The 24,228-nt window shown below is 47.2% G+C and overlaps 2 protein-coding genes across 2 annotated transcripts in view; both read left to right on the top strand.

The window, feature by feature from the left end:
* Positions 1 to 11,955, top strand: part of PPP1R7 (protein phosphatase 1 regulatory subunit 7) — a 41,505-nt gene extending 29,550 nt beyond the window's left edge. Inside the window, exon 10 of the mRNA XM_048863713.2 lies at positions 11,817 to 11,955. Coding sequence (XP_048719670.2) covers positions 11,817 to 11,837 — 21 coding nt within the window. The 3' untranslated portion in view covers positions 11,838 to 11,955. The remainder of the gene's footprint in view (positions 1 to 11,816) is intronic.
* Positions 11,821 to 24,228, top strand: part of ANO7 (anoctamin 7) — a 29,426-nt gene continuing 17,018 nt past the window's right edge. The window contains exons 1-8 of the mRNA XM_048863697.2: positions 11,821 to 11,960; positions 12,590 to 12,665; positions 13,276 to 13,448; positions 14,620 to 14,727; positions 15,124 to 15,260; positions 18,097 to 18,154; positions 22,348 to 22,458; positions 22,814 to 22,979. Coding sequence (XP_048719654.2) covers positions 11,847 to 11,960; positions 12,590 to 12,665; positions 13,276 to 13,448; positions 14,620 to 14,727; positions 15,124 to 15,260; positions 18,097 to 18,154; positions 22,348 to 22,458; positions 22,814 to 22,979 — 943 coding nt within the window. The 5' untranslated portion in view covers positions 11,821 to 11,846. The remainder of the gene's footprint in view (positions 11,961 to 12,589; positions 12,666 to 13,275; positions 13,449 to 14,619; positions 14,728 to 15,123; positions 15,261 to 18,096; positions 18,155 to 22,347; positions 22,459 to 22,813; positions 22,980 to 24,228) is intronic.

Genomic DNA, 24,228 nt, shown 5'->3' with positions numbered 1-24,228 from the left:
CAGTCCACACACTGCTATGGTGATGGGAAGTGATAACTGTTACATGCTGCCACTGTAAGTAGTTGGTTGGGGAAGGAGCTAGAGGCTAGGGTGGGAGGGACTATGAATTTGACTTTTGAATCTAAGGAGGCCTAAATCTGTGCCTTACATTATTTCCCCCACATTTGTGACTTAAATTTGCCTCAGGAATTCCTCAGAATTAGCCATAACAAAATATAGCTTTCAGTGTATGTGGCAACTCCCTGCTATGCTGAGGCAGAGAGGCATTCAGAGATCTGAGAGAAGGGTAGTCTGCTTTAAAGTAAAGGCATCTTCAACATTCACCCTACTTTGATTTTTATACCATATCCACTTTTGTGGTATTGGAGCCCCATCATTTGCTAAAGCTAGGACAAGGAGTTGAATTCAGAGGGCACTGTATTCTGTTTTGTATTGTGTACATACCATTCTGTTTTTGTTTGGCCTGGTACCTCACTATCTAATGCAGTTGGGATTTTACCATTAAACTTTTCCATTGTTTGTATAATGCACTTTTCAGTAAGAAAATGTTTTCCAGATTCTGCATTCTCCTTAGCACACTCAGAATGTAAATCCTCATATTCTAAACTTCACACGTTAACCAATCCTAGAAGAAGTCTTGGCAGCACAGTTACCCATCAGGAAGTCTTCTAGGTGACATCAAATAATGGGATCCAGTGGACCCATTGCTTCAAGCAAAGTTGTGAAGCATCCAGCAAGAACAAAGTTGCAGAGTTCCTGATGCCATGTTCTCCAGTATGCCAGCCAAGCAAAAATATCTCCTCCACTCCTTTGGTTTTGAGGTAGTCTACTCTGTGGCACAGAACTGCACTGTCCTTGTTAATTTTGGTGAATGTAGCATTATACCCTAATGCAGAACCCTCCGAATCACATGGAGCTATAACTCCCAAATCTGGCAGTTTCCTACTGCTTCCACTTTCCTTTCCAAAGCAGAAATGTCATCCAAATGTGTATGAATAAGAGAGAAACTCTGGAGCAAAGGATTTCAGTTCAACTGGTGCTGATTCCTGGGTGACTTCCTGAGTCAGTCTCAAAGGTGTGGGTATAGCCTTCCTTCTCTGACATTCAGGACTTCAGATGGATTCTTAACGCCGATTCTTCAGTCTGGGTATTTCTGCCAGGCTGCTACAAAAATGCTGAAGGTGACAGAGCCTGATGTAATCTAAGAATCGTAGAAATGAGGGGCTGAAAAGGACTTAGAAGTCGTCAAGTCCAGTCCCGTGTGCTGAGGCAGGACCACATATACCTAGACCATCCCTGACAGGTGTTTGTCAAATCTGTTCTTAAAAACCTCCAGTGATGGGGATTCCACAACCTCCGTTGGAAGCCTGTTCCAGAGCTTAACTACCCTTAGAGTTGGAAAGGTTTTTGTCATATATAACCTAAACCTCCATTGCTGCAGATTAAGCCCATTACTACTTGTCCTACCTTCAGTGGACATGGAGAACAATTGATCCCTGTCCTCTTTATAACCACTCTTTACACATTTGAAGATATCATAGAATATCAGGGTTGGAAGGGACCTCAGGAGGTCATCTAGTCCAACCCCCTGCTCAAAGCAGGACCAATCCCCAATTTTTGCCCCAGATCCCTAAATGGCCCCCTCAAGGATTGAACTCTCAACCCTGGGTTTAGCAGGCCAATGCTCAAACCACTGAGCTATCCTTCCCCCCAAAGCCAGTTCCTCCTATCAGCACTCCTGCCCCTCCAATCTTCTTTTCTCAAAACTAAACATGCCTATTTTAAAAAACTTTTTCTGATAGGCCAGATTTAGTAAACCTTTTATTGTTTGTGCTGCTCTCTGGACACACTCCGGTTTGTCCACTTCTTTCCCAAAGTGTGGCACCCAGAATTGGACACACTACTCAGCAGAAGGAAACTTCAAAGAAGAGTCTAGAGTAAGAAGGTGCTCTCCATAAGTGAATCATACCCAGTATTGGACTGTAAAGGCAGGATAGGGAATTTCTCTACCTCTGGTAGAGTTCACCCCACTCTTTGGATATTGCTGAACCATTCCTGCCAGAGAGGTCTCTTCTCCCTTGTGCCTAAAGATACTTCAAATAAGCAGGTATTGTCAAAACCTTTTTCCACCAGAGCGTACCACCTCTGAGAGCTTTATTCCTATAGTCTGCCTCTGTCCTTTCTCTGCAAACTATTGTTTGAGCTGTTGCTCAATGCTGTTGCTTAGAGTCATCACATGAGTAATATTTATGGTTTGTCCATGTGGACCTGAAAAGTAGGTGACATTGTTCCTTTAAAAGTGTCTCCTTTCTGATTACTTTAGAACCCAGGAAACACAAAATTGTTTGTTTGTCGGAAACTGGATGGTAAATCCTGCTAGTTTAAAAATTATGGGGCCCAAATACAGAGCAGCCATCACTCACCAGGATTTCAGGGAACACAGTGCTGTTCTGCGCTGACCCTCAGTGAACCTTCTATTAGCTGCCACACAATCTTTTCATTAGCAAAGTTGAGCAAGCTTGTCATAGACTGTGCACAGGAGCTCCCTTTTGTTGACACCATACACAAAGGAATCCTGCCATATGGCTTGCCCGTAATGATGATGGACATGAAGTGGCAGGAGTGCTGGTGGTGGTCTGTAGATGAGACCGGTTCTTGCCCCAAGAGATTTACAGTTGAATCAACATGACACAACAGGGATTGCCAGTAAACAAAGGATGGGGAGCTAGAAGGATGAGGGTTACCATGGTGAAAATAATGAAGTATGTTAATTGTAACACACACTCTGTTAGTTCCTCTTACTCTTAAAATGTGAAATCTAACTAGAATGGGGTTTCTCAATCTAGGGGTCACAAACAGGGTAGAGGTTATGACCACCACACCCTTCCCACTGCTGAATAGGAGGGGGTTCTGGCTAGGTCCCAAGTAGGTGGGGGAGGTCCCAGGATGGAAAATGTTGAGAACCACTAATCTAGATAAATGAGTTTGTTGGAGCAGGGACTCTCTCTTACTGTGTTTGTGCAGTACCCCACACAATGGCCTTGGTTCTGACTGCATTGTTGTAATCTATTTGTATCCTCTAAAAAATAATAGTGCCTCTGCACTGGCCTATTGGGTGACTTCAGGCAAGCCTCTTGCCTCTCTCTGGCCTTGTCAACACTGGTTCTCCGCTTGTAAGGTTCTCCCTCCTCTTCCTGTGCCAGTATATATTTATGCCTGTATCTAATTTTCACTCAATGCATCTGAAGAAGTGGGATTTTTACCCACGAAAGCTTATGCCCAAATAAATCTGTTAGTCTTTAAGGTGCCACCAGACTCCTCGTTGCTTTTGCCTCTCTGTTCAGCTTCTCCAGCTGGATAATGATCTGACCTTTGTAAACCACTGGAGAGCTACGGAAGGAAAGAGTTATAGAAGAGCCAGGTATTATTTATTACTGTCTTCTTTTGCTATCTAGACACTTGTACATCTCTTACCATCATGGTATCTGAGCATCTTGCAAACAACCAGGTATTTCATCACAGGTTCCTTTACCCATCCAGAGGAGTGTTTGATGTTTTCAGTCTCTTGGGTAGTTGTCACCAGTAGCGAGAACTTACCAAACCAGAGCCGACTTGCGCCTCGTTTTCAACTCTGCAACCCCACTGATCTTATGCACAAGCTTTTAAATGGTCACTGAAGCCAATAGGGCTGCATGAGTGTCCCTGGGGGGCACAATTTGACCCAAACTGGTTTTCACTTAACCAGAAACTGGATTTTCTGGTTTTGGTGGGGTTTATTTTTAAACAGGGCCCGTGAGTTAAAAATTCAAAGCAGAAGTACAGTCATACCCCAGGTGAGTGAAGAGTTAACTGAATATGTGAGTCAGACAGTGAGCTCTGTACTACTTGCTCCAAGCTGCTTTCAGTTTCTTGATCAGCAAGGTAAGAATTTGGTGACATTCTGCATCTGTCAATATTTGCACTCAGAAAGCATCATGAATCACATCCTGGTTCCTATTAAATACAGAGACGTGGCTTTGTCATTCACATACACCTATGTTTACCCTATTGCATTGGATATTGATTTAGTAAATTTAACTTCTTCAAGTCTTACTGTGAAACCTGTTAGTTACCATATATTAATGTATTGTGCAATACATGTAAAAAATATTTATATAACTTCTCTCTCCAGTAAAATTCAGTGAAGTAGACACAGCCTGAGGCAGGTTAGTGTGGAAATAGAATTTGTGCTAATCGGTGCAAGGCACAGGCTGTGAGAAATGCATTATACATGGGAATGACCTGTTCTGCAATATACTTGTGACTGAATTCTGACTGTGTGGATGTATCTTTAACAATGCTTTTATCTAACCAATCCCTTCAGTATTTGTAATGCATTTCTCTTGTGGGCTTCATGCACACAGCATTGATAAAGAAAACCAGTAAGAATGGTAAGTATTTTTAATATCAAAGCCCCAGTTGTTCTAAGCCCAGAAGGGGAAATAATTCATTGTGCACAGTCACTCCTGTGATTTTCCTCTGCTGAGGCTGCAAACAAGTATGCTGATTGTGGTGGTGGCTCTCTTTAACAGAACCCATTGCGATATGGGCTGAGACCAGTAGCTCCCATCCCAAAAGCAACTGAACAACTATTATTTGTATTGCAGTAGCCCCACTGGGCTGTACAAACACAGAACAAAAAAGTGCGTGCCTTGTACAGCTTGTGATCTAAGCCAAGAAGCAACAGGTGGAGACAGATAGTTGAGGGAGCACAAGTGGACAGTGAGACAATGCTGGTCACAGCACACCGTTCATTTTTTTTTATTTTATTTTATTTTATTTTGGTAGGCATCACGGCAGAGGAGAGTTTTAAGGTGAGATATGAAAGGGGGATAATGAGGTAACTTTGCAGAGATTTATGGGAAGCTCTTCCCATGTATGAGGAGCCACAGGAAAGTGCTTGTTTGGAAAAAGTGAGAGAAAGTATGAAGTTGCGTGTATGAAAACGTAACATTGTATTTGTTTAACATTTACAGTAATAACTGGCTAATACTAACTTGAAGAGGATTTGAACCCGTGAAATGAGATGCATGGTTCTCTGTCCCTTTAGCAGACCCGCATAACCGTCCAATTTCATGATTGTAAGTGGTATTCATTGGCACCTTCTAATGGTCTCAGTGGCCAGCTGTGAATGGCTGTGGAGACTGAGCGCACCTTTCCAGGATGAATGGTGAAGTACATTCGTGGAGCAACATGAGGACGCTCCTGTTTATGCCCTATCTGCTTTGAGCGGAAAGAGATTTAGTGCTTAGCATTCTTGAGCCATAACATCACTTCAAGATAAGCTTTAAACTCCTCTTGGAGATTTGGGATTTTTAATTGATGAGGGGCTTGTAGCATTGCAATGCTATGCAAACTGTTCACAGACACTGCTGTGGTCTGTTGCAGGAGAGGACAGGACTTGAGGTTCGCCCACCATTGTCCAGTCCTAAGTCAGGCCGGAAACTGCAGGGCAGCTTTATGATATGCCTACATGAGGACAAGGGTGAGAGTACTAGGTTCATTTTCACATGTGAACAGAATGAAGATGTTCAACTCCTATTCCCAGCAGCTAGATGCCCCATTATGTCATTCCACACTGCTCCCCATCAATCAACATGCATTGTCTCCATCTTTGTTAAGAACTCACTGCAAGCATATGTCTCACTCCTCCAGTACCATCCACCTGAGAATATCAACAAATGGAGATAATTCCCCTCTTCAAAACTCACTCCTTCCATGTAGCCTTCTGAAACTAACCTTCCACTCCTATCTCAAATTATACTAGCTTATATTACAAATTATAAGAGGCTCTAACAAGCCATGTAGACTCCAAAAAGCATATCTTAATTTTACCATCCTCATCCCTTCCCATAAGCCACCTGTTCCCCTGCTCTTTGGGCTGTGTCCAGTGAAGGTGAGGACCTGGCTTTTTCACTCCTCTGTAAGTCACTATACACACCTGTGGTACTGCATAGTTATGAATAAAGTGCTGAAGCTTGTGGTATTTCACAATCTGAAAATAGACAAGGTGATATCCTTGACAAGTCGTGAGATCTGTTGGCATAGCCATAAATGGATATGATGATTCTCTGATTGTCTGAAGACTATTCCCCTGTCATACACTGTATCTAGACTTGCTGTGTTCATTTCAAAGGCCATTTTAACTTTTAAGTAGAGCCCCTTAATGCAGTGGGAATTCATTCTGGGGTGGTGGTGAGGTGCACCAAGGCAACAGCAGACTTAGGAATCCCTGAGGATGTAATTCTGTCTGTGCCGTGCTGCCAGGGAGTCAATAAGGGACAGCCAGAACTTGTCACAGGGGCCTTGCACGGATGGCTTTAACCTCCCCTAGCCCCCCCAAGGTCCACGCAGATCTCAGGGGAACTGTACGTTCTGGAGACTGCATCCCCTGCTCGTTTCCTAGTGAGACGCAAATCCTCCTTCCCTAGTAAAGTGATCTGGTGAAAATGCTCCAAAATCAAGTTCCTCAAGTTTTCCTGGACCCTCCTGTGTTCCTTTTCTGCAGAAGAAGGCAATCTGGATCTATGGACATAATACTGCTTCAGTTAAAGGTGATTGAGGTGACACCAGTTGATTTTACCAAGAGCAGGCTTGGACTTGCAAAAGCTTCCCCACTCTGATTTGTGAGAGACTAGTTCAAATTGTGCTTTGATGATTTCAGTGTCAATTAGTTCCCCTAATGATGTGTTTCATCTTCCCCCGCATTATGATATCACAGATGACAACATCAGAACTTGCCAGTAGGACAGCAGGAGGAGGTAAGGTTCTGATTGCACTGAGAAGGGTGGAAGGCTGGGCTTGTGGTTAAGACACTGGACTGGGACTCGAGCTGCATTTAATCCCAGCTCTGTCAGATTTACTGTTTTGAGTCTGGACAAGCCACTTAGTCTCTCTGTGACTCAGTCCCTATCTGTAAAATGAGGATAAGAACACTGCCCTGCCTTACATGGGTGTATTGAGGTGCTGATAGTACACCGTAGAACTGGCCTAAACCCTTCATGTCTAACTCCCTTCTTGGGGTGCTGATCTCTGTTCTTGCCAGTGGAAGTTGTCTCAGTGTGAATGGGGGAATCTATCACTCAGCTGGGCTGCTCCTGGATTCTTGCATTTCACAGGGTTTGCCTCATATGCTCTATTCTTTGGCAACTGGGAATCTCAGCTGTCTAGTAACTCCCACACCTGCAAACTATGATCTTTCTCAGTGCTTCCATGCTGGCTGCTTTTATCGTAATTGTCACATTTCAGTAAAGACCTGAGGAGAAGTTGATTTGGGATGATATCAGCCTTTTTTGTCCCATCCTCTCATAAAATAGAATTAATAATAATGAATAAATTGTGTCTTCCTAATATAGCCCTTTCCCACTATTTTTATTATTACATGTATTGCGGTAGCACCCAAGAAGCTGAGGCTCACGGTGGTGCTGCACAGTGATGCTCTTGACACTCATGCAGGCTAGAGAAGCACAACACTTCCAGTGACTTGAAATCTTTAACCTGGCGAAGACACACACAGCCAGATCAGCTTGAGGACAGAAATACTAGGGTTGTTCCGCATTTCCTTCTGGTATTGGCTCTTTAAATTTTTCTCATCAAAGCTTTATTAAAATATGGCTATGCTAATTTGTGCAGGGACATGCAAATCCACACCCCCATCGCAAACAAAGGCAGGTCCTGCTAGAGGCAATAAGCAGGAAAGTGATTATAAACCTGCTGCCTCCACTGCTTTATCTCCATTTCTTGGTCTTGCGCACGCACACTCACTGGCTGGTGTTTCCCAAGACAGAAAGCTGCCATTAACCGATGTTTAAAAGCAGCCAAGTGGAGATGAAGTGAGACCACTTCCCTGTCTCTAGAAATTCCAGGGGAGGCGGAGGGAGAGCGGAGCTTTGGACAATAACCTAGAAGGACCCTTTATGGTCTTGCTTGCACTTGGAATGCAGCAGGATTACTTCAGTGCAAACAGTCAGCATGGAGCTAACGACTGGAGTCTGCACACTGGCTAGGAGGGCTGTCCAGCTGCAGTAACCCCCAGTATCAGGTACAGTAGAAGGATAGGACTTCATGAAAGCACAGAGGCTGTTCCTGTTCTTGCTGACTGCCTCTCTCTCTAAGGCTGGGGCAGGAATCCTGCTTCTTGGAGGGATCAGTGTATGCTGCAACAGAGAGGCTAAAAGAATGTGCATGGTACTGGGCACTAGGAACTTGGGAGTGCTGATTTGGCTCTGTTACTGGTTTGCTGTGTGGCCAATCCCTGCAACTCTTTCTTAGAGCTGGGGAGCTTAACATGGGGTTAATACCTCACAGTTGTGCGGATTAACTGTTAGTTTTGCTGCTTGGGCAGGGGTTACTGTGAGACTGCTCTGAAATAACTATAGCATAGTGAACTATACTGGGAATGTGTCATTCCATTACTACTAATTTAATCAACTCATAAAAGACATACGTACACCTTGGCTTCACACACAGCCAGCATGGTTGAGGAGCAGCTGAATGTAGAGCTGACTGCAAGTAGGAACTTTCAAGGGAACATTTTGCCCCTAAACTGTAGGCAGTTGCAAATTGCCAGGGGAAAATATTTCCTGAAAATCTTCATATATTTTACCAGAGGTCCATCTCCTTTACTCATAGGATTTTACACCCTTGCTGACTTCCTCTCTTCCCCAATCCAAAAACCTTCAATGCTGATTAAAATATAGCAGTACTCATATTGGGTCCATATTCTGCACTGACAGTTCCATTTGCCTTCTGAGAGCTGCGAGGGGTGTAAGCCAGGGTTGAATTTGGCCCATGGTTTGAAGACTTAGGCTATCATGTTCAAAGGTGCCTAGGGGATTTGGGCACTGGAATGGAACAAGGGATGCATTTTCCTGAGGAGGCTTTGCCAAGCTAAGCCTTAAATCAGCACTTCTCGAGTTTTGTTTGTTTTTTGTCCAGCTTCTGGTTGTGATTGGAACTTGTCTTTATTTGCGGACTCCAATCACTCTTCCCAAGAGCCTTCCACCAGGTTCTTTTCATTAAAAGGAAGCTTTCCTGCAGGAGAGTTACCAGTGTGTGTCTGATCTCAGCTTCCATCTACTGCACAGCTGAGAATCTGGGGCACAACAGAGGAAGGAGGCAGAAATAATTTCCTGGGCTATCCTGCTGTTTACCTGCACCCCAGTTCCTGCTCAGGTAAAGGCAGAGAGCCATTAGCTTACTGTGGCTATTTTAGTTTAGTGTTTCTCACATAAGCTCAGACTGGTACATTATATTGGTCCATTGTATATGAGCCTAAGAAACTTTTTTTATTGCTTTCTAATCTCCTAGTTGCTCATTCTTGGCTCACTATGATTTGGGGTGAAAAAAAAAACATTAAAATGGCAATGTAAACCATAAGGAACCTCTGGGTTGGAGCACCTGGTTGAGGTAAAATCCAATAGCTTTTGATTGCCTTCTGCTTCTCTTTCATATATTTGACCATGTCTACACGATTGAGCTAACTACAGTCAGTTAACATGTTTTTAAATATGACTGCCTCTATGCCAAGTCATGTTTAACATGGGGTTTGTTAGTAAGCCTTCTGACATGGGGCTTTTTCCCAGCATGGACAAGACCAAGGTTTTCAGAAAAGTGACTAGCAATTTGGGGGCGCTCAATATGAGATGCATTAGAGGGGCTTGATTTCCAGAAAGGGTTGGGCACCCACCTGCAAACCAGATCTCAAACTGGACATCCCTAAATCATTAATCACTATCTTGGCTGAGATGCTCATCAGAGGCTGCCTGGAACCCAGACCCATAATGGGCCACAACAGGAAGGTAAAGTTTTTCACATTAAACAAAAATAGTCCCCTACTATATGAATAGGGGAGGTGTCTGTCTGTGACTGACTTGCTTTCAAGGAGCCTCTCAGGGTAGAGGGATTCTTCGGACATATTTAGCATGTTTCTTCCTCTAGACAGCAAGCAAGAAAACTGTTGCAGCAGCAGCATTACTTGCATGATGTGGATTGTTGCATCATTTTTTCTTCACTACATTTTATCTTGCCCAGGCTGGTTTTCACAGAACCTTTTGGTGCATTCAGACCCAATCTGCATTCTGGGACTCCTGGCGCAAATACCCTACGGTGCCTGGCAGTGCTGCGTGTGGAGGAAGGTTTGGCTAACTTCCATATGTGAAGCACTGCATTGTGGGTCGGGGTTATGAGCAGCATCTGAAGTGCCACAGCTGTGATGCTTGGGGAAGCGGTTGCGGGTAGGGGGGAGTGTATCACACATTTGGATGGAAATGGTTGAAGATTGCAGCAGTTCAGCTGGCCCTCAGCTAGAGACCTCTCCACAGGCGTTAGACCCAAATGGCAGATCCATTGCTTGTAGAACACCTGAGAGAGCTCATAAAAGACATGTGTGGGGGCATGAGGCATTGCAAACTCAAGGCATTTGAGCCAATCATTTGTAACACCTAATAACCTACTATAGAAGGCACCAGTGGTTACAACGGGATTCAGAGCCCTGGGGCTAAAGTGATGCTCCTGAGACACAGCTGAGGCTGCTTATGTCCTGTCTGTGTCATGCCCAGCCTGAAATGCGCACTTCATACAAGAGATTCCCAGATCTCCCACCTCTAATTGCCTTCTGAGTTTGGGACTCTTTGCACTTACTGCACAGTTCATTTAATGTGCAATGAAAAACAAGCCCCTTTGTATTCTCTCTGGGCAAATTTCTTTGTGAAGTTGATATGACCAAGAAAGGTAGCTATGTATCATCCTGTGATGTGGGGTCCCAAAGCAGCACTCTGCGTGTTGTGGCTTAGGTACTGAACTTGGTGTCGGAAGACCTTGGTTCTATTTCCAGTTCTGCCACAAACTTACTGTGTATTCTTGATCAAGTCACGCCATTGCTCTGTGCCTCAGTTTCCCTTGTGTAAAATAGGGATAATATTTAGTGTTGGGATGCTAATCTCACTTTCTTAAATAACAAAGTTATATCTACTAAAACGTAAATTCTATATCAGATTCTTTAAAAGCACTAATAACAAATATATTTTATAATAAATGATTTAACACTTTACAAAAGAAATCTTTAAACTTAAGATCAAATAGAGGTCCCCTAACTTGTTAAATATCTCTGAAGATGACCTCTGAGCCAAACTATAATATGACTACTATTGTCACATGCCATGGAAAGTGTTACAGAATGTCCTACCCCACCTCACCCAGACATGGAACGAGGCACTTAATTGTCCCTAAAGCTACTTCATCTCTCTTTTTGCTTCACTGCAGAGCTTCTTCCTAAAACCTTTCCCAGCCTCTCCTGAATGGCTTCTTGATAAACAATTGAAGAAAGCTCACATATCCTTGTAATACATGAATGTGTTCACTTAAACCACTCTGATACAAAAGGTAATAATTCCTTTGTCCAGGGTCTCAACCTAAATTCTCGCTGCTAGCAATCCTGCTCTCATAGATGTCCCTTGATATCTTTTAATAAAACTCCTACATTTATTTAAAACAAAATGCATCAGGTAAGTCTTATACATAGTGAATAACTGTCAAGCAAGGTAACAAAAGACATTTATAATGTACCACAGCAGAACAGGAGAGGAAAGAAGCAGCTCACCACTAGAGCACTCCTGTACCTCTACCATCAGGACCAGAAAGTGAGGCAGCCCGTGTCTTGATCTCTCCTGGCATGTTGGGACCCCAAACATTGTAAGGCCTGGTCTGCTGCCTCCTATGAGAGGGAGCTTTGGCCCGTCCATGCTGCACTCACATCTTGCTGATTTGTTCCTAAACAGCAGAAGGTGCTGGTGGCATGAAGGATCAAGATGCAGCGAAAAAAGATCAAAGCAGATGATCATGCCAACCTGATGGGTGAAGACCAAAATGCCAAAGGGCCTTATTACGGGAGTCTGAGCCAGGATCCTATTGAAATCTCGGAGGTAGGCATATAAAATCTACTGTGGATGGATATTTAGAGCAGTGAGGGGGAAGGGCGGGTCAGTCTGCGCCCATCACCTCCTGCCACATGGGGGATGACTAGGGAGCTATCTGGGGAGCACAGCTCCTGTTCCTGTTGAAGGGGGCGGGGGGTGTGGAGCAACACCAGGGGTGCCTGCATCCAAAGGAAAGATGAAGGAGAGGGTGCTCAGGGAGATCAGCTGCTCCAAGCAATGGACAAGCTTGCATAGAGCCACCCACTTCCAAACTGGGTGAGGCTGGCTGGCCATTGTTTGTGGGCCCTGTCTCCTGGCAGTCACTAAATGCACTGAGACTGGTTTGCAAACAGCAGTTCCCACTGTATGCACATGACTTATTTCATATTACCGTGGTAGTGGCATATGCCCACTGTAAGAGGGCAGCCCTGTAGCCCATTGCCCTCTTTACAGATGAGAGTTTAGATAAGTCCTAGCTAGCACCCTGGTGGGGTCACACTTGCTCCTGGAATCCTGGTGGGGACTGCATGACGCCAGCAGCACCTTCCCTTCCTTTTGCTAGTTCCTGTCAGCATTCTGCAGGGCTGATGCGGATGCAAGCCCAAGCCTCTTATGAGTTAATGCTTTTTTTCTAGCTGAGCAAACCAAGTCAAGTGACCCATGTTCCTCAGAGCACTGCAAATGTCTTCAGTGATGGACGCACCAGGATAGGTGAGGGCATAGTGCAGGGAGAAATGGTGATGTTGGGGGAGGTGGTTTTGAGGTTGGTGTCCTTTCTATTTATTTACTTATTTTATAGAAGGAAACCTGTAAATAAGGGGTGAAGTCCTCAGCCCTGCTCTCAACACCGCGCACACCCTTGGGTTGGGATGTGCCCGCCAGTCCCCACGGACAGGGCAGAACTGAATGGGTTCTGCTGGTTGAAGTAGTTCTGTTAGGCATATCTGGAGTCCACTAGGCCCCTGTCTAGCTTGACTGTCCTGGTTTGTCTCAGGACCCCTGGTCCTTGTGGCTGCAGTAAGAAAGTACCTCTTCCTGTAGCCACATGTGGTAGACTCATTCCATAAATGGCAGGGCTCTTAGGTTTATAATCCCCAGCCTGCTCCTCTCTGCACATGCCCGTTTCTGCAGCTGCTCGTCTTACTCCACCAAGATTTAGCCCTGTGACAAGAATCAGCTGGGCAATGGGCAGGAGTGGATGGAGAAGCAGATGAAGCAATAGATGTGCATGAGCTGGGTGGTTTTGAAGAGCTTTGCCCCCATGTGCCTTGCAGTGTCCATTTTCTGTGATGTGGACACAAGCTGTCTCTTCTTGTCCCAGACTTCGTCCTGGTATGGGAAGCAGACCCTCAGACTCAGGAGCAGGAGGGACAGAGTGAAGGAACCAGTGCTGAGAGCAAGGTACCCCGGTGGAGAAGAGCTGTCGATGTCCGCAGGACTTGGCGGAAGAAGTTTCTGAACAAGCTCCAGGCTGCTGGAATCTGTATAGAAAAGGTAGCTGGGTCCTTTCTGGTGCCCAGGCAGGCGTCGTCCCTGTGTACCAGCGCACTAGCCTAGCTCTGCAGGGCCCTCTGTCCTGGGGGGAAGAGTTGCTTTGTTCACTGGGTCCTGGTCTTTCCCCCTCAGCCCAGTAATCTACATCTGGATGCGTCGGGGTCACCCCCTCCAGAAAGGGGAACTCATTGTCCACCTTGGCTTGGTCCTGGCTTCTCTCAGAGGGGAAAGGAAAGCAAAGGGCCAGCTAGCTGGGCAGTCTGAGGAGGAGGCTGGAAATGCAGCCATCTGTCAGCAACACAGGCAGCCTGCCAGCATGTGGTGATAAATTGAGCCTTCTTCCCCCACTGGAGCCAGGACACATGGTCAGTCTACTCTGCATCACTTACCCTGCAGAGGAAACCTAGTTCACGTAGAAACAGGGCCCTGTGTATGATGCAGCATGTTAGAGCTAAGGGTCCATGTTATAGGCATGGTCCCCTGGGCCAGCTGAGCTGTGATTGGCACAGGAGGAGGGCAAAGGTACCTTTCTATTGTGTCATGTTAGATACCATCACCATGGTATCTGCACACCTTCCAGCAGAGCATTAAGTGACACAAATGACTAATGTCTGTAAACCACTTTCCCACTTCCTTATCCTGAACCTGGTCAGGGGCCCATAGAGCCCCCAGCATAGCCTAGCCTGCCCGCACCTGCCACACCATTTATCTGTCATTAGGGATAACAGGTGGTGCCTCTTGAGGCAGATCTCCCACCCCTTTTCACTGCCAGAGTACCACAGAGTGGATGGAGCCTGGGGCCAGAACTTTACCCAGTTCCAAAATGGCCCCCTCCCCAGTCAGTGGGCCAGGGCGGCAGTGGGCATTTCAGCCTACTGGGAACGAGGCAGAGCTGCGGGGGGAACATCTATGCTATTTTTAGCCTCATCATGTGAGCCTGAGCTCTGCCGTGGGTTTTTCTTTGCAGTGTAGACATCCCCCTCTGTAGATGCTTAGGAATGGCACAGCCAGGGTGAGCTCTGCATGGCTGGCCGCTTGCTGCTGTGAATCAACATAGCAGCCTCAATTTCAAGGGAGCCTTGTTGATTCACCGCAGTGGAGGATCCAGCCTATAAACGCCAGGCCTGAGTACAACAGGTGGCTAATGCCATCTTTCCCTCTCCTCTCCCAGCATGCGGTCCAGGATGAGAAGAAGGTGGTGCACTATGTGCTGCTGAACGCTCCCTGGAGCGTGCTGTGTTATTACGCAGAGGATCTCCGGCTGAGGCTCCCCCTGCAGGTGAGGGTCTTTCCGAGACTCGTTCCTCTTCCCTCTAGGGCCCAGTTCACCCCTGCAGGAAATGAGGAACTTCTAGTTGCCAGGGTGAAGCCATCCCACTGCTCCCATGTGTCACAGTGGGGGGGGGAGTTGTGGGGGAGGTATCTCCGCGCTGTCTGATTGGTGTACGCGCTGGGCTGGGCAGGCGCCGGAGGTCGCCCGGGAGGAGCTTCCTTATCCCTTCAGTGCTTCCCCACTCACCCTCTTTCACATGCCAGTGCTCCCAGCCTCTCGTGTCGTGCATGCAGCTGGGGCACTCGTCTCTTCCTCCACCCTCCTCTGTCCCCGGATGCTGACTCGGAACCATGCTGCTGCTGTTGTCCTCCTCCTGAGCCGTTTCCTCTTGCTTGTGCCCAGGCCCTGCCGAATCAGTCTTCAAACTGGTCTGACAGAGTGGTGAAGAGGCTGGGTGTCCCCAGCCTGCTGAGTGAGGAGGTTCCAAACATGCCCCTGGACTACTACACTTGTCACTTCAAGGTGAACAAGTTAACATGGTAAGAGCCCGGGGGGCCTGTAGAACGCATTCACTCCTGCTTCCTTGTGCTGATCACCTTTCCTCTTTCCCATCTGGAATGAGCTTCCTGCTGTCTCCCTGAGGGCAAGGGCTGTCGGACAGACAGTTACCCAAGTGAATTTTAATGAATCTGTAAACTCAGGGGTTGTACCCGTATGATTGGAGAATTGCTAACATAGTTCCTATCTTTAAGAAAGGGAAAAAAGATGATCCGGGTAATTATAGGCCTGTTAGTTTGACATCTGTAGTATGCAAGGTCTTGGAAAAAATTTTGAAGGAGAAGGTAGTTAAGGACATTGAAGTCAATGGTAAATGGGACAAAATACAACATGGTTTTACAAAAGGTAGATCGTGCCAAACCAACCTGATCTCCTTCTTTGAGAAAGTAACAGATTTTTTAGACCAAGGAAATGCAGTGGATCTAATTTAGCTAGATTTCAGTAAGGCGTTTGATACTGTACCACCTGGGGAATTATTAGTTAAATTGGATAAGATGGGGATCAATAAGAAAATTGAAAGGTGGATAAGGAATTGGTTAAAGGGGAGACTACAACGGGTCCTACTGAAAGGTGAACTGTCAGGCTGGAGGGAGGTTACCAGTGGAGTTCCTCAAGGATCGGTTTTGGGACGAATCTTATTTAATCTTTTTATTACTGACCTCAGCACAAAAAGTGGGAGTGTGCTAATAAAGTTTGCAGATGATACGAAGCTGGGAGGTATTGCCAATTTAGAGAAGGACAGGGATATCCTACAGGAGGATCTGGATGACCTTGTAAACTGGAGTAATAGTAATAGGATGAAATTTAATAGTGAAAAGTGTAAGGTCATGCATTCAGGGATTAATAACAAGAATTTTAGTTATAAGCTAGGGACGCATCAATTAGAAGTAACGGAGGAGGAAAAGGACCTTGGAGTATTGGGGTCCTTGGAGTGGGGGAGGTTTAGATTGGATATTAGGAAAAACTTTTTCACTAAGAGGGTGGTGAAACACTGGAATGCGTTACCTAGGGAGGTGGTAGAATCTCCTTCCTTAGAGGTTTTTAAGGTCAGGCTTGACAAAGCCCTGGCTGGGATGATTTAACTGGGAATTGGTCCTGCTTCGAGCAGGGGGTTGGACTAGATGACCTTCTGGGGTCCCTTCCAACCCTGATATTCTATGATTCTATTGGTTGATCATAGGATGGTTATGAGCTGCCAATGTGATATGGCCATGAAAAAAGCTAATGCAGTCTTGGGATGCATCAGGAGAGGTATTTCCAGTAGGGATAAGGAGGTTTTCGTACCGCTATACAAGGCACTGGTGAGACCTCACCTGGAATACTGTGTGCAGTTCTGGTCTCCCATGTTTAAGAAGGATGAATTCAAACTGGAACAGGTACAGAAAAGGGCTACTAGGATGATCCGAGGAATGGAGAACTTGGCTTATGAAAGGAGACTCAAGGAGCTTCGCTTGTTTAGCCTAACTAAAAGAAGGTTGAGGGGAGATATGATTGCTCTCTATAAATATATCAGACGGATAAATACCGGAGAGGGAGAGGAATTATTTAAGCTCAGTACCAATGTGGACAGAAGAACAAATGGATATAAACTGGCCACCAGGAAATTTAGACTAGAAATTAGACAAAGGTTTTTAACCATCAGAGGAGTGAAGTTTTGGAATAGCCTTCCAAGGGAAGCAGTGGGGGCAAAAGACCTATCTGGCTTTAAGATTAAACTTGATAAGTTTATGGAGGAGATGGTATGATGGGATAACATGGTTTTGGTAATTAAATATTCATGGTAAATAGGCCCAATGGCCTGTGATGGGATATTAGATGGGGTGGGATCCGAGTTACCCACGAAAGAATTTTCTGTAGTATCTGGCTGATGAATCTTGCCCATATGCTCAGGGTTTAGCTGATCGCCATATTGGGGGTCGGGAAGGAATTTTCCTCCAGAGCAGATTGGAAGAGGACCTGGAGGTTTTTCGCCTTCCTCTGTAGCACGGGTCACTTGCTGGAGGATTCTCTGCTCCTTGAAGTCTTTAAACTACGATTTGAGGACTTCAATAGCACAGATATAGGTGTGAGGTTTTTCGCAGGAGTGGATGGGTGAAATTCTGTGGCCTGCGTTGTGCAGGAGGTCAGACTAGATGATCATAATGGTCCCTTCTGACCTAAATATCTATGAATCTATAAGTGGCTCTGAGAGGAGACCTCTTCTCCCACTCCCTGTCTAACAGGCCTGCAGAGCACCCACAGGGAAGCCTGTTACACCACCTGCTGGAGTGCTCATCCAGGCAGCTGCCTGTGCACGTTGTCTGCCTAGATCATAAACTCTTCAGGGCAGGAAGCACATTGGTGTCAGTGTCCCTGAGACCCCAGTGTACTGCCGACGCTATCGGAGCAATAAAGGGATAAGAATTAAATACCACCACTTGGCGGGGCACAGGGTACCTATAGGGAGGAGGAGCCATGTGTGCACACAGGGTCGGATGAGGTGGGTAGGTTGACGATCAGCAGAGCAAGCCTGCTGTGAGGGGACTACCCCGGGAGAGTGACTCTATAGGCTGCCCCTCTGAGCTGATGGGTGAAGCCAAGGAGGTGACCTGCTGTTGGAACTGCCCCTGCAAGTGCCTTCTCTTTGCAGCTGGGCTGGCAGGGGCAGGGAGGTGCTGTCCTCGGTTGGATGGGTGAGGTGCAGGGCTTTACCTGTGGCAAAATGGGGTGGGGAAGTGGATGGCCCTGGGCTTGGGGAGAGGAAACAGGATGGCTCGTCCTGTGGGTTGCACTTTTGGGGGCATGTTCCCATCATGGTTCTGGTGTATGTGATTGCAGGTTCCTAGGGAGCAATGAGCAAGACACCTTCTTCAGCAGCACGCAGCGGCACAGGATAGTGAGTAGCCAGTCCAGGGGTCTCCTGGGGAGGGAGAGGTCCCGCAGGGCCTGGGACTGAGATGTGCCCTTCCTTCTTGGCTTCTGGTTCAATTCTTTACATGCTAATTCATTGCTTTTGTGTCAGCCCAGCTGGGAAGGGCTCGAGTGTTCTGGCCTGGGCAGAAAGGGCCACGCAGGGGGAAGGCTTTGGGTGCAGCAAGTTTGGGACGCTGGCGAGGCTTGGGTTTGGGCTAGGAGGAGAGGTGGGTGTCATGGAGAAGGCCCCACTTGAATCTGGACGGTGCAGGCCTTCCAGGGAGGCATGGGCTTAGGTTGGGGGCAAGTATGGTGGCCTCTAGGGAGTTTGACATTTAAGCAGAGGGAAGGCTCAGTTTAGGGGGTAGCTTGAGTAACGAGTAGGCTTGTGACCCTGGCTGTTTGGGCACTAGGCACATCCCAGATCCTGATCAGTCTAAAGAAAGACGGTCACTTACTCATGTGCAAAGTGGGTGTAAAATGTTACCAAATCAGACGTCTCTGCTCTGCTGCCCAGGTGGTAGCATGGTATGCCCACCTTGCACAAGTGTGAATGGCTGCACTGCGCAAGGTAGTGGGGAATCAGCTATCTATTTTAGGGACTTAGAGGGTCTCCCTCTTCATTGTATCTGAGCACCTCACAACCTTTAAAGCTTATGAGGCAGGGCAGAGCTATTATCGCCATTTACAGGTGGGGAACTGAGGCACAGAAAGGCTAGGTGACTTGCCCAAGTTCACACACACAGTCTGTGGCAGAACAGGACCAGGTCTCACAAGTCCTAGACTACTGCCCTAACTACTGGACCATCCTGCCTCTCTCAGTCACTGAACATGCTGGTCGTGTCCTGCCACATCCCTCCTGTAGTGGGGGGACCAAAACTGGACGCAATACTCCAGGTGTGGCCTCACCAGTGCCAAATAGAGGGGAATAATCACTTCCCTCGATCTGCGGGCAATGCTCCTACTAATACAGCCCAATATGCCATTGGTCTTCTTGGCAACTAGGGCACGCTGCTGACTAATATCCAGCTTCTCGTCCACTGTAGTCCCCAGCTCCTTTTCTTCAGAACTGCTGCTTAGCCATTCGGTCCCCAGCCTGTAGCAGTGCATGGGATTCTTCCTTCCTAAGTGCAGAACTCTGCACTTGTCCTTGTTGAACCTCATCAGATTTCTTTTGGCCCAGTCCTCCAATTTGTCTAGGTCACTCTGGACCCTATCCCTACCCTCCAGCATATCTACCTCTCCACCCCTGCTTAGTGTCATCTGCGAATTTGCTGAGGGTGCAATTAATCCCATCATCCTGATCATTAATAAAGATGTTGAACAAAACCGGCCCCAGGACCGACCCCTGGGGCGCTCCGCTTGATACTGGCTGCCAACTAGACATCGAGCCGTTGATCGCTACCCGTTGAGCCCGACAATCTAGCCAGCTTTCTATCCACCTTATAGTCCATTCATCCAATCCATACTTTTTTAACTTGCTGGCAAGAATACTGTGGGAGACCGTATCAAAAGCTTTGCTAAAGTCAAGAAACAATACATCCACTGCTTTCCCTTCATCCACAGAACCAGTAATCTCATCATAGAAGGTAATCAGGTTGGTCAGGCATGACTTGCCCTTGGTGAATCCATGTTGCCTGTTCCTGATCACCTTCTTCTCCAAGTACTTCAAAATGGATTACTTAAGGACCTGCTCCATGATTTTGCCAGGGACTGAAGTGAGGCTGTAGTTCCCTGGGTTCTCTTTTTTTAAATATGGGCACTATATTTGCATTTTTCCAATCATCCAGGACCTCCCCTGATCACCACGAATTTTCAAAAACAGTGGCTAATGGCTCTGCAATCACATCAGCCAACTCCCTCAGCACCCTTGGATGCATTGCATGGACTTGTGCATGTCCAGCTTTTCTAAATAGTCCTTAACCTGTTCTTTCACCACTGAGGGCTGCTCACCTACTCCCCATATGGTGTTGCCCAGTGCAGCAGTCTGGGAGCTGCCCTTGTCTGTGAAGACCGAGGCAAAAAAGCATTGAGTACTTCAGCTTTTTCCATATCATCTGTCACTATGTTGCCTCCCCCATTCTGTAAGGGTCGCACACTTTCCCTGACCACCTTCTTGTTGCTAACATACCTGAAGAAACCCTTCTTGTTACCCTTCACATTACTTTGCTAGATGCAACTCCAGTTGTGCCTTGGCCTTCCTGATTACAACCCTGCATGCTCTAGCAATATTTTTATACTCCTCCCTAGATATCTGTCCAAATCTCCACTTTTTGTAAGCTTCCTTTTTGAGTTTAAGCTGACCAAAGATTTCACTGTTAAGCCAACCTGGTCGCCTGCCATATTTGCTATTCTTTCTGTACTTCGGGATGGTTTCATAGAATCCTAGAATCATAGAATATCAGGGTTGGAAGGGACCTCAGGAGGTCATCTAATCCAACCCTCTGCTCAAAGCAGGACCAATCCCCAACTAAATCATCCCAGCCAGGGCTTCGTCAAGCCTGACCTTAAAAATATCTAAGGAAGGAGATTCCACCACCTCCCTAGGTAACACATTCCAGTGTTTCACCACCGTCCTAGTGAAAAAGTTTTTCCTAATATCCAACCTAAACCTCCCCCACTGCAACTTGAGACCATTACTCCTTGTCCTGTCATCAGCTACCACTGAGAACAGTCTAGATCCATCCTCTTTGGAACCCCCTTTCAGGTAGTTGAAAGCAGCTATCAAATCCCCCCTCATTCTTCTTTTCTGCAGACTAAACAATCCCAGTTCCCTCAGCCTCTCCTCATAAGTCATGTGTTCCAGTCCCCTAATCATTTTTGTTGCCCTCTGCTGGACTCTTTCCAATGTTTCCATATCCTTCTTGTAGTGTGAGGCCCAAAACTGGACACAGTACTCCGGATGAGGCCTCACCAATGTCGAATAGAGGGGGACGATCACGTCCCTCGATCTGCTGGCAATGCCCCTACATATACATCCCAAAATGCCATTGGCCTTCTTGGCAACAAGGGCACACTGTTGACTCATATCCAGCTTCTCGTCCACTGTAACCCCTAGGTCCTTTTCTGCTGCCGAGCCATTCGGTCCCTAGTCTGTAGCGGTGCATGGGATTCTTCCGTCCTAAGTGCAGGACTCTGCACTTGTCCTTGTTGAACCTCATCAGATTTCTTTTGGCCCAATCCTCCAATTTGTCTAGGTCCCTCTGTATCCTATCCCTGCCCTCCAGCATATCTACCTCTCCTCCCAGTTTAGTGTCATCTGCAAACTTGCTGAGGGTGTAATCCACACCATCCTCCAGATCATTTATGAAGATATTGAACAACACCGGCCCCAAGACTGACCCTCGGGGCACTCCACTTGATACCGGCTGCCAACTAGACATGGAGCCATTGATCACTACCCGTTGAGCCCGACAATCTAGCCAACTTTCTATCCACCTTATAGTCCATTCATCCAGCGTTTGTTGCTGCGCCCTCAATAAGGCTTTTTTAAAATGCAGCCAGCTCTCCTGGACTCCTTGCCCCCTCATATTAGCCTCCCAGGGGATCCTGCCCATCAGTTCCCTAAGGGAGTCTGTTTTTCTGAAGTTCAGGGTCCGTATTTTGCCACTCTCCTTTCTTCCTTTTTTCAGAATCCTGAACTCAACCATCTCATGGTCACTGCTGTCCAAGTTGCCACCCACTTCTACTTCCCCTATCAATTCTTCCCTATTTGTAAGCAGCAGGTCAAGAGGAGCACGGCCCCTAGTCAGTTCCTCCAGCACTTGTACCAGACAATTTTTCTTCCAAGTGTTCACTGGCAATTGGAGTTAAATAGATTTTAATACACGCAAAGTTTAAAGAGGCTGACTAAAAACCAACCCTTCTCTCTCCGTTTTCCATGTCCGGGGAAGGGAATGTTTACAATGCCTATGAGAGTCAGGCTTGAAATTGGTGGCAAAAATCAACTTCCTATACCTGAATTTATTTGAACTTGTTGAGTCTCTTTCCACCCAAATTCTCCTTTTCCCCCTCGAAAGGGCTGAACGGTGGTTGCTGACTGAGAACCTTTGAGGCACGGGTCTCCGTAGCGCAGTGCGGAGCATGGTGTCAGTGCTTAGAGAGAGATCACGGGGTTCTCGCTGTATCTTTTGTCAGTGTGACAGTGGCTAGTTACCACCTCTTTGCTTCCCCCAGCTGTACGAGATCCTGGCCACGACGCCATATGGCCACTTGAAGCAGGGGGAGGTTGGGGTCGATCGGCTGCTGAGCGAGGATGTCTTTGCAGCTGCATTCCCCCTGCATGAGGTAAGTCAGGAGACAGTCTCTTTCCAGCACCAGTTCCCTGTTACCTCAGCCAGACTGGACTTTGGTCATGTCCTGATCTCCAGCTCAGGGGGCAGCAGGGAGTTCTGGCCAAGACAGAGCACTTGCATGGCCTCTGCCCAGGAGGGGGCCGGACTGTTCAAAAAGCTCCTTATTCAGCCTTTCTGAAAGAATGCAGAGGTAACTGGGGGTGGGGGAGCTTGGCTGTGGGGAGCTGGAGAGGCAGGGGGCTTTTGTTAAGCCCCTCTCCCCAGTCCAGCCAGGTGCTCTGCTCTGCATGGGCAGCTGCAATGCTTTCACCAGCCTAAGTCGGAACCTCCCTGCTTCTCCCCTGCAGGGTCCCTTTGCGGTACCTGCTGACAGGCTGGCCCCTGAGAACCTGACCGAGCGCCAGGTCCTCTTCCAGTACTGGGCAAGGTGGCGGAAATGGAACAGATACCAGCCACTGCATCACATCCGCAGGTACTTTGGAGAGAAGATCGCACTCTACTTTGCCTGGCTGGGTGAGTACAATGCTCTTCGGAGCCCTCCCAACAACTTACCTTCATCCCTGGCCCCAACCAGACCTGTCAATATGCAGCCCTGGATCTCCTGCCCCATTCTCTTTAGCCTTGAGCCTGCACCTCTGTCTCCGACCAATTCCTGAGCTGCAATAGCTGTGTGTACCTCATGCCCACTGGAAAAGGAACTGCAGCCTCATTGATCAGGAGATGAGACTGTCCAATCTCTTAGAAATCACGCTTGGTGAAGAATAATGCCTCCTGCAGCCATGCTGCACAAAGGGGATGGGTTCTAGCCAGCAGTGGAAGGGCACCACCAGCACCAGTATGCATTATTCTGTCCTGCTCCTTACTGCTTCTTCAACCACCTCCTGTGGCACCCAGCTCTGCCCTAACCTAGTACCTTCTCCAGAAAGGGCTAATGCTTCCCTGGAGCGTCAGCCTCCTTGTGTTCTGCTGAAGGGAATGCTGGGATCGGCGCAGAGAATATCAATTGCTTGAGTAAGCAGAGTGATTTGCTTCACCAGTGCAGACCAAGGACAGACTGTACTGTAGTAAGCAGCACCCTTTACATCAGGTGCATGGGTGTCATTGCCAGAGGAGTAGGGAGCATCCTTCTCAGAGTACCATTTTTCACTAATCATCCTTTTTGCCCCTTTCCTACTGTGGCTTGTTAGAGAGAAGTTAGCTTAGGGTGTGTGTGTTTACCTTGTACTGGGATTGTCTGCCGTATCCCAGGCAAGGAAAGCTGTCCCTCTTGCACAGAGCAGCAGCCCGAAAGCTCCCATGGCCAGAAGCCCTTCCTGTCATGTCCAAGCTGTGGGATGCATTTGATGGAGAAGGGTTAGCTCAGCGGTTTGAGCATTGGCCTGCAAAACCCAGGGTTGTGAGTTCAATCCTTGAGGGGGCCATTCAGGGATCTGGGGCAAAAACTGGGGATTGGTCCTGCTTTGAGCAGGGGGTTGGACTAGATCTCCTGAGGTCCCTTCCAACTCTGATATTCTATGAAAGAGTCTATGAAATGGACGTGGCTGATCAAGCAGGAGCAATGGATGCTTTGCTGGTCCCTGTCTGTGGTGGGGCTGAGTTTCAAGTCCTAGTCCTAATCTACAAAACCCTCCATAGACCAGGACACTCATCTCTTGACCACAGCCCATCAAGAGAAGATGGGACAGATGTTCTCCATGATGGGATCCCAGCGGTGGCACTCCTGATCAGAGGAGCTCGTAGCTGGAGCCTAGATCTACATGCA

The sequence above is a fragment of the Caretta caretta genome, chromosome 9, assembly GCF_965140235.1.
Source record: "Caretta caretta isolate rCarCar2 chromosome 9, rCarCar1.hap1, whole genome shotgun sequence".
NCBI classification, from domain to species: Eukaryota; Metazoa; Chordata; order Testudines; family Cheloniidae; genus Caretta; species Caretta caretta.
This window is presented reverse-complemented; position numbering and strand designations above follow the sequence as displayed.